The sequence below is a fragment of the Podarcis raffonei genome, chromosome 8, assembly GCF_027172205.1.
Source record: "Podarcis raffonei isolate rPodRaf1 chromosome 8, rPodRaf1.pri, whole genome shotgun sequence".
In the NCBI taxonomy this organism is placed as follows: Eukaryota; Metazoa; Chordata; class Lepidosauria; order Squamata; family Lacertidae; genus Podarcis; species Podarcis raffonei.
The window spans coordinates 87,442,569-87,452,794 of record NC_070609.1 but is presented as its reverse complement, the minus strand read 5'-3'; the positions used below and the strand labels follow the sequence as shown (position 1 = coordinate 87,452,794).

Here is a 10,226-nt window from a genome sequence, read left to right as displayed (position 1 = left end):
AGTCAATCCATGTTAGCAAGGGACTCTTGCACTAAGATTGTTAATCTATGGAACTCACTCCCACAGGAAGTAGCAATAGCCACAAACTTGGGTGGCTAGTGTTAGGATATTTCCGTTCCACCTTAAAAGGGAGCAGGCTTTGTGAGTCACAGAGTCTGCGTATTTCCTGTTCACAGGATGTTTATGTTTTCAGTTGCTTTCGTTTCCTTCTTCTTCTTGCCTAAGCATACCGATGCAGGCGGTCATGTTTTTCTTTGTTCTGATCAACGCTGAATAAACTTGGAAAAATGCTCTCCTGCTGTGCATCTTTTGCTGTGTGAATTCTGCTGATAGAGTGTGCACCAGCCTAAGAATGTGGCAATCTATTCTTGAGGCTTCGTGTCGCTAATTGCTGATACTGCGTGTCTACAGGAGGTCGATGGATCGTCCGGCAGCCAGCTTGGGGGCTAAGATGGACTTTGTCTCCCTGGCAGTATCCCAACAGCTAGTAGCCACCAATAGCTCTTTCCTCCCTGAATTTGTCCAGTCAAATTGGTGGCTATCACTGCCCCACACTGTCATAGTGCGATAAGAATTTTAAGGTCTTAGATATGTAATAAATGTTCATAAATGTACCAAGCAAACACGTACATAAAAATATAAACCACATGTCTGAAAACCCCACAGAAAAAAATGTCCTGAACAAATTGACCTCAATTATTTCTCTGCAAGGTCAAAGTGGGAAACCTCCCCATTGTCTTTTTCCTTCACAAATCCTGTCTTAAGGGCACATTTAAGATATGAATAGGGTGTGAGCTTGTGACCTGGCCCAGGAACTAAGTATTTATCATTATAAAAGACTGTAATCTTTTATCAATCCAATCAAGTGACCATTAAACAGGTAACCTGTCAGATGAGATGAACAAGTCACTCAGATTTCTGCTGTAGACCACCTTTTCTGTGATGTAGGTATGATGTATCTGGGGGGTGGCCTTAGGTTACACCCCTTCCGTGATGTATGTATGATGTATGGAGGGGTGGTCTTGAGCTCCAGGGCAGGGAATTTAAAATGTCTATATAAGGCCTTGTGCGCCATTGTTCTGGGTTCCTCCTCCCTCCTGCGTGTGGTGAGCGAGGACCCTGTTGCAACAGATCAATAAAGATCAGGCTTACTAGCTGCTTTGCTTCTCAATATTCTCTGGTTGGCCTCTGTTATTTTCTCCTACTGATAAGGAACCTACGTAAGTACTCTATATGGGCTCTTGGATTCCCCATAAGGGGGAAAAGGGCAGATTTTTTTTGTTTACAACAATAGTTCAACTATGTGCTGCATAAAGAAATACTTATTTTTATACGTACTGGATCTTCCAGCAAACTCACAGCAAACTCAAGGCCAGATCTTTTCTGGCATTATTAAGACATCCCTGCCCCCCAACAGCTCAGATTTTTACCTTCCTGCACTTTATTGATGATTATAGATTTGACAAGCAGCGTTAAGAAAAAGGGAACATAATCAGCAGACGACCAGCACAAAGTATACAATAAAAAGATGTGCATGGTTGATATCAGCAGCTAGAGATGTTCAAGCAGAATTATTCTTATAACAATAGATTTTTTAAAAAAAAAAAAAAAGGTTTAGTACATAAAATGTGTTTCCTTGCCTTGTCTTGAATTCCCATCTGCTTAGGGCCAGGATACATGATGATAACATGGTTGGGCTAAGTGCCTTCCCTCAAATTGCAGCTGGTGGATTAAATGTCTGGATGTCCCGTCCCCCCTCCCCCATCTGAAAGCAAACTCTCTGTACATGTTGGACTAACATCCTGCACATACTAAGCTGCCATGGAGAGAGTTATTACCCGCAAGATTGCCTTGCCCACTGGACCTCTTTGGCAGAACTGGCACTGCTACAGGTGCCACAAAATACCTGTTCCACATTTGTATGAACTCAGTCTTTTAGTACTTCGGAACTCCTTGCCTATTGATACCAGGTGCACACATTCACTGTACTCTTTTCAGCACCTGCTAAAAATATTTAAGTTTTAGGCCAGCCTAACCCAGATATTTAGAAGGTTGATATGAGTCTTAATCTGCTTTTTAGACTGTTGTTATTTTAACTTTTCGTGGGGTTGCCATATTTCAAAAAGTGAAAATCTGGATACAAAAGTTGTTAAGTTTTGTCCCCCCCCACCCCCGGCAATGTTGTTGAGATGGTTTGTTTTGTTTTGGGGTTTTTTGCCCAAAGTTCTTGAGCTTTTTTTTGGTGAAATCACAATAAAAGGGACGTTTTTCAGCAATTTTTAAGGAAAATGGGCAAAAATGACACTGATGCCATGGTTTCCATATGTCCGGATTTTCGTTGACTATTTTTTTGCCCAATTTCCACCCGGACACTGCTTCCGACTGCGGTATTCCATGTATGTCTGCAAAATTCTGGACGTATGGCAGAATTCTAATTCTTAAATTTAATTCTTAAATTAATGTTTCTAATTGGTAATTTTTTGGCTTTATCTCTTTTTGTAAACTGCTTTGAGGTTGTTGCTTTTTTTTACGATCAAGCTGAGTACAAATTTTGTGAAATAAAATAATTATGAAATACCATGCCAGAAGTGTGTGCAGACAGGACAACATGCACTCCAGCTTCTATCTGTAGCCTGAGCCCAGATGGGTCCAGCAAGCTCAGCATGTTCTTCACCATCTGATTCCTCGACTCCCAGATTTCAGGCATGAGCCTTTCACCTTGGAGATACCAGGGCTTGAACTTGGAACTTTCTGCATGCAAAGCATGGGCTGTGCCTTTGAGCAATGGCTCCCCTTCCCATGAAACAGCTTAGTCTAGCAATGCTTCAATCCATGTGTTTGCTGCATGTGGCTCTCTATTCTGATGAAGTCGTGGCAATTGACTGAGAATGGACTTTATCCCCTGAGGCCAAGACATTAGCACAGGGGTGTTGTTTGCAGATCTATCTGTCTATCATCTATCTATCTATCATCTATCTATCTATCTATCTATCTATCATCTATCTATCATCTATATCTATCTATCTATCTATCTATATCTATCATCTGTTGTGATTCCTTCATTTCAGGGGGTTGGACTCCATGAGACTTTGGGTCCCTTCCAATTCTGCGATTCTATGATCTCTACCTAAAGGCTGAGGGTTCCCACAGGGCCATTTCAGGGATCTCTCTTGCATAGCATCCCTGTTGCAGGAAGTTTGACTTTTGTTGCTGGTGTGCATGTTCTGTTGGGTCTTTGGTCTTCACTTCTCTCACCCATCTCTCCTCCTCTAAGCCCAGTAGATGGGGACGCTGCTACAGAGGATGTTGATGGTGGTACCCAGGATAGAACGGTCAGCCAGTGGCACGTCTGTTCCCTCCTCGTTCTCTTTGAGGGATGACGCCGGAGGCCTGGGCTGCAAAAACAGATCTCTTTGTTAGTGGTACGACCCTGAGGAACCCCATCCAATTCTATAATTGTATGTTTCTCTGAAACATAAAATTGCTCTGCAAACTTTGACACAGCCTGACCGCTTCACACAGTCCCTCCAATTCCCTCTGGGAAAGGTTCTGCATAGTTTTCTAAGGGGCTTTAAAGATGTTCCGACAATCAGCAGGTGGGTGTGGATGGATTCCCTTCAGCTCTTGGGACTTGTTCACACATCAACTTGTCCTGTGTGCCTAGAAAGCACGGGTCCAAGTGATTTTCTCCTTGGCCCACTCCTTTCCGAGGGAAAACCTGCGATAGATCAGAACAAATAGCAACCTATGGAAAAACGGAATTGCCATTTGCTCTGATTGAGCACTAAAGAGCAGTTTTCCCGAATGGAGAAATGGGACATGAGAAAGCTCTGGTCTGTTTTCATTCTGCCTTCATGTCCTGCCTGCAAACCAGTGGCAGCCAGCCTTAAGGACAGGGATCCCCGTCTAGCCACTCTCAAAAGACAACTGCTACCCCAAACAGCCCAAACAGCAAAACACAATGTCCTTGGATTACTGCAGGCCCGGGTGTTATGTGTCCCAGGACTGGGTTTGTGGTTGTTTTGGAAGATGGTGGGACATTCAGCCAGCTGCACTGTGTGAAGTGGTATAGTCCAGAAGCAATCTTCCCACATGATTCGCTCTTTCCATGCCTTGGAAACTCGGAGTTAGGGCAATTATTCTAACCTGGATGTTCTGGAACACCTTGACAGCAGCATCCAGGCTCTGAATGTTTTCCTTCTTCATTCTGGTGATGTAGCAGGACTGTCCCGGCCAAGATCTGTAGCCAATCAGGAGCTGTTCAAAGGCAAAGGCTATCAATTTATTGCAGGGGGTATTTTATTATGGGTATACAGTATATATTTTGGATCTCAACAAGGTATATGTGCAATGGAAACGCCACCTTTTCAGGGCTCTACCTCATAACCCAGACCTTGTCACCACCACCCCACACACCCCAAAGCTTCTCTCCCTGTGCCTTCCTCTGTTGCATCTCCTGTTCACACCTACTAAGTCAGCAAAGACTAGGGCTGAGTCAAATGCCAAGGGTTTTGGTTTTCAGAGCAGAATGGGCCCTTTTGACAACACATTTTATTCTTCCCCCACCCACCAAATAAATAAGAACATATAAAAACATCAGAAGAGGCTGCTGGATCAGGCCAATGACCCATCTAGTCCAGCACCCTGTTCTCATGGCGGCCGACCAGATGTCCCTAATGGGAAACCCAGAAGCAGGATCTGAGCACAAGAACACACTCCCCTCCAGGCAGCTGCTATTCAGAAGGATGCAGAGCATAGTCACCAAGACTAGTAGCCACCTCTCCTCCATGTATTTGTCTAATCCTCTTTTAAAAGCTCATCCAAGTTGGTGGCCCTCACTGCCTCTTGTGGCAGTGAGTTCCGCAGTTTAACTATGTGCTGCGTGAAGCAGTGCTTTCTTTTCTCTGTCCTGATGCTTCAAATGCTGAGCTTCAGTCGATGCCCAGGAGTTCTAGTGTTAGAAGAGAGGGAGGGGAAACTTTTCTCCATCCGCTTTTTCCATGCCAGGCAAAATTTTATAAACTTCTGTCCTGTCAATAAGAAGCATGTGTGGCTTTGATACGATGCTTCAGACTTTTTGAAGGGAGAGGGAGGGCTTTTCTCTTGGGATTAACCTGCCCTGCCCTGTTCTCAATTCTTTTCTGGTCCTAATCCACCTTTCCACTACTGGGCTCAGCTACACTTCCCCTTGTGCCATGCCTAGACAGCATGAATCTGAGCAGATTTCTGCTTGATTTGCACGTTCTAGGCATGTATCCCTAACCCTTGCCCTGCTCCTTTCCAAAGGAAAACCTGCAATCGATCAGAAGAAACAGCAATCCAATTTAGAAAACCTAAATTGCCATTTGCGCAGAAGAGCAGTTTTCCACGGGGGAAGCAGCAACACAAGAGGAAGCGTGGATAAGCCCCAAGGGCATGTCCAAACCAGAAGAAAATGTGCAGCCCATCCCAATGTTGTCCCAGACCTTTCCCACTTTAAACGCAGGGTTTTTCTCTCTGATTTGGACTTTTCAAGGATGAAAATCCCCGCATTTAAGCAGGGGGAAGTTCGGGACATAAACTTTCATAGTCTCAAGTTAGCTTTTAAAAGGTAAAGGGTAAAGCGACCCCTGACCATTAGGTCCAGTCGTGACCGACTCCGGGGTTGCGGTGCTCATCTCGCTTTATTGGCCGAGGAAGCCAGTGTACAGCTTCTGGGTCATGTGGCCAGCATGACTAAGCCGCTTCTGGCGAACCAGAGCAGTGCACGGAAACGGCGTTTACCTTCCTGCTGGAGTGGTACCTATTTATCTACTTGCACTTGACATGCTTTCGAACTGCTAGGTTGGCAGGAGCAGGGACCGAGGAACGGGAACTCACCCCGTCACGGGGATTCGAACCGCCGACCTTCTGATTGGCAAGTCCTAGGTTTAACCCACAACGCCACCCACGTCCCCTCAAGTTAGCTTTTAAGGTGACACATTATTTGCTGTCCTTTGTGCTTAAGGAAACCAACAGATCCCACCAGGACTTGCAACTGACTTGCTCCCTTGTCAGGATGGCTGTTATGAGTTCTAAAAGGGACCTGCTAGGTGGACAAGCAGGCCTTGGGCAAAGCTGCATGACTCCTTTGGAAACTAGGAACCAGTTTCAGCAAATCTTACGTTGCTGTAGTCATACACCACGGTGGCCGAAGAGTTGACCCTGCTGACGTGGAAGGTGGCCAGTCTCTCCTTCCTGCTCATGGAAAGATGCTGTGGGGAGCCCTCCCCATCCAGGCCTTGGATGGTCATTTGCAGGACCTAGACGTTGAAAAGGAGACCATGTTGAGTGATGAAGAGCAAAGGGAACGAGACGTATGAACTGGAGCATTTAATAAATATAAATGAATAAATAAAGGAGGTGGAAAGAGGATGGGAGCCCAGGAAAAAAGACATGGGCAATCCCACCCGGTTTTGGCTTTATGTGCTCTCCCTAGAACTGCTTCTTAGCACTCAGTTGGAGCAAACAGGAATTCAGGCTTTTCTTGGATTGATGTTTGCTCCAGTTAAGAGCTAAAGTGTGGGTTTTCCCTGGGAAAGGAGTAGAGCAAGGGGAGGACTTCTTGGACCCCTGCCTAGAAAAGTGTGGGTCAAGTGGAAAACCACTCAGACCCAAGCTTTCCAGGCACAATGCAAGTGGAAGAAGAGAAGAAGAAAAAGAGTTTGGATTTGATATCCCACTTTATCACTACACAAAGGAGTCTCAAAGCAGCTAACATTCTCCTTTCCCTTCCTCCCCCACAACAAACACTCTGTGAGGTGAGTGGGGCTGAGAGACTTCAGAGAAGTGTGAGTAGCCCAAGGTCACCCAGCAGCTGCATGTGGAGGAGCAGGGAAGCAAACCCGGTTCACCAGATTATGAGTCTACCGCTCTTAACCACTACACCACACTGGTGGAAGTGTGTACGGGCCTTGAGAGTTGTCAGTACTATGAAGACAAACAACTACCATCATTTTGGGAAGAAGACAGAGGAGTGGGAACCTTTGACCCTCCAGGTATGGTGGGACTGCTCACCCAGCAGGACTGGGAACAAGTAGCCAAGTATGGTGGAAGTGGGAGTCCAGCAAGATCTGGAGCGCTAAAGGTTAGCCTGCTGCTTAGCAGAGTTTTCCCCTTGGAATTTGCTTCTGCTTAGGGAAACCACAGTACTCAACAAGGTTCAGTGCACAGGTGTTTGAGCCAGTTGTCTTCAGTCTTCTCAGGTGAAGGACCCACCTTTAGCCCCAACAGGTATTTGAGGAATTACTAGCTGTGGCACTTCTTGAGGTGACTCACAACAGACCTCATTCAGGTTTTTAAGCAGAAGTTGGATGGCCATCTGTCTTGAATGCTTTAGCTGTGATTCCTGCATTGCAGGGGTTGGACTAGATGACCCGTTAGGTCCCATCCAACTCCACAAGTCTGTGATACAACATGTTGTACTTACTGTCTCCGTGTGCTTCTCCGTGATGCGCAGCCCCATCAGCCCAAAAGCCAGGACAACCAAAACGATGACCACTACCACCACCACCACGATCAAGAGCTTCTTGCAAGGTAGTCCGGGGAGCCGGGGGGAGGCTGTGTAACCCTGCAGAACCAGAAAAGATGCTCATGAGAACGTTGTGGTACATTTTGACCCAGACAGAATGATTGGACAGAGGCACAGACAAGGTCTCATGGAAGGAGTAAACATAAGCACATAAAAAGAGCCGAATGGATCAGGCCAATGGCCCATCAAGTCCAGCAAACTCTTCTCACAGTGGCCAACCAGATGCGCGTGGGAAAGCAGCAAGCAGGATTCTTGCAGAAGACCGGCACTCTCTCCTCCTGTGGTTTCCAGCAACTGGTACTCAGAAGATTGCTGCCTCTGACTGTGGAGGCAGAGCCTAGCCATCAGGGCAAGTAGCCATGGATAGCCTTTTCCTCTTCCATGAATTTGTCTCATCCTCTTCCATATATATATACACACCGTATTTTTCGCTCTATAAGACGCACCAGACCACAAGATGCACCTAGTTTTTGGAGGAGGAAAACAAGAAAAAAAATATTCTGAATCTCAGAAGCCAGAACAGCAAGAGGGATCGTTGCGCAGTGAAAGAAGCAATCCCTCTTGCTGTTCTGGCTTCTGGGATAGCTGCGCAGCCTGCATTCGCTCCATAAGACGCACACACATTTCCCCTTACTTTTTAGGAGGGAAAAAGTGAGTCTTATAGAGCAAAAAATACGGTATATATATGTGTGTGTGTGTGTGTGTGTTTTAACCTATCATTTTCAACAGTAATTAAATATACTTTTACATCTTATACAATTTTTTTTTACTTCCATCAATCCTGTCTGAAAATTTTCCAATCTAATCTCTTAATATACATTTCTTACTTTCCCTATTACATTTAAATCTCATAACTGATATCTCTTTTCTTTTTCTACTTTGTGACGTTTCATATTTTTCTCTTTACAGATCTTCTTGTAGTCCTACTAGCATAATTTGTTGATTACAATTGCTCTTCAAATAGTTTGTATACTTCTTCCGATCTTCTGTAAATCCCTGGTCCCACAGGTTTTGAATCCTTCCTGTCATTTTGTCCAATTCTGCATAGTCTATTAATTTTATCTGCCATTCTTCTTTCATCGGAATTTCTTCTTGCTTCCATTTCTGGGCTACCAACACCCTTGCCGCTGTTGTTGCATATAGAAACAATTTAACATCATGCCTACTAATGTCCTGACCTATAATACCAAGTAAAAATGCTTCTGGTTTTTTAAAAAATGTATATTTCAACATCTTTTTCATCTCACTATATATAATTTCCCAGAAGTTCTTTACTTTCTTACATTCCCACCACATATGATAAAATGTTCCTTCTTGTCTCATCCTCTTCCAAAGCCATCCAAGTTGGTGGCCATCACTGCTTCCTGTGGGAGTGAGTTCCATAGTTGAACTCTGCACTGCCTCTGGACTGCACCACTTCAGATTACAGGTAGGGGCTCATATGACGGAATATTCCTCCATACAGCAAAATCCCTGTGCATAAAAAACCCAGCCTGTTAGAGAAAAGGATAGACTTTGACCCTTGCAGGCTAGCTTTCTATGTGCAGGAGTTCCTGTATAGAGGAAGGTTCCTTCATGTGACACCCTGCAACATGCAGCTTAAAGGGGGGCATGCAATAAAAAAAGGTCAAATTATCTTCCAAATTTTAATTATTAATTTTACAGCTTCCCATAGTTTTTTTATTTTTATTGGATTATGATTTGATATGTTAATTGGATGTCTTTTATTGGAAAATTAATAAAAACAATCTAACATGAAAGTTGGGCACGCAGACACAGGTTTACCACCTTAGTAAGAGCTGAGGCACTGAGGAAATAGGAACCAAAATGTATACACTGTATAGTTAGAGGGGAGCACAGAAGGACAAAGCCATTTGATGCAACCACAACTCCTATTCATCCATCCACCCATCCATTCATAATCCAATGTGTGGGTAGTTTTAGTGTTAGGCCTGCCATCTCGTGGGGCAGATTTTGGGCACCATGAATGGCAGCAGAGTCTGGCCCACTGTATCATATAACTGTAGAGATGGAAAGGACCCCAAGGGCCTTTCAGTCCAACCCCCGGCAGAGCAGAATCTATAGGGCAGAGTCTAGTGGGAAGTTCTCCAGCACAAGCCCCTTGGAGTGGAGAGCAGGGAGGAGAACATCCCAGAGGACCCCCTTGCCCCAGTTCCAAATGCTATGGGCCATCCCTGGGCATCCCTCTCTCTCCAGCTCAGCCCTCCTTGCCCAGGCACCTGCAGGAGCAGGAACTCAGTTCCAAGTGGAGAAAGACTCACCGGGGGTGCCTCTATCATCAGGACATCCTTGCTACTTTTGCTGTTATTCTCCATCTCGTGCGACGAGTCTTCTTGCTAGCTTTCAGCTGTCCCCACCGATCCTGGTTGTTTCCAGGCACGAGAGAGGAGGGCTCCGTTTATATAGGGTTCTTGGTACCAAAGCACTGAAGGTGATTTGCTGTGTGTCCTCTACCTGTTCTCACCAAGTTCTTTCAAAAGAAATAAAGTACAGGTAAGTGGCCCTTGGCGTCACTTGTCAGTCAAGAGACCCTCTCTGGAGATTTGTCCACAGGCACAGAGGCCTCTTAGCAGCCTCTTGTCCTTCAGAAAGTCAGCTTGTTCTGATGCCAGGAGCGTCAAAGTGTGGCTCATTAAGGACCCTCTTTGCCTCTCCA

The 10,226-nt window shown here is 45.2% G+C and overlaps 1 protein-coding gene across 2 annotated transcripts; it reads right to left on the bottom strand.

Annotated features, from left to right (window-relative positions):
• Nucleotides 1-3,029: 3,029 nt before the first annotated feature.
• On the bottom strand, nt 3,030-9,990 carry SFTPC (surfactant protein C). 2 transcript variants are annotated; one of them, XM_053401339.1, is made up of 5 exons: nt 9,790-9,990; nt 7,448-7,588; nt 6,144-6,281; nt 4,147-4,257; nt 3,030-3,395 (listed from the first exon to the last, which is right to left on the bottom strand). In XM_053401339.1, exons 1-5 carry the CDS (start codon nt 9,883-9,885, stop codon nt 3,270-3,272), a joined length of 612 nt encoding a protein of 203 aa, XP_053257314.1. In that variant the 5' UTR covers nt 9,886-9,990; the 3' UTR covers nt 3,030-3,269. The 2 variants fall into 2 exon arrangements, with proteins under 2 accessions (XP_053257314.1, XP_053257315.1); XM_053401340.1 differs by having other exon boundaries at nt 9,832-9,977.
• Between the last annotated feature and the right edge of the window lie 236 nt (nt 9,991-10,226).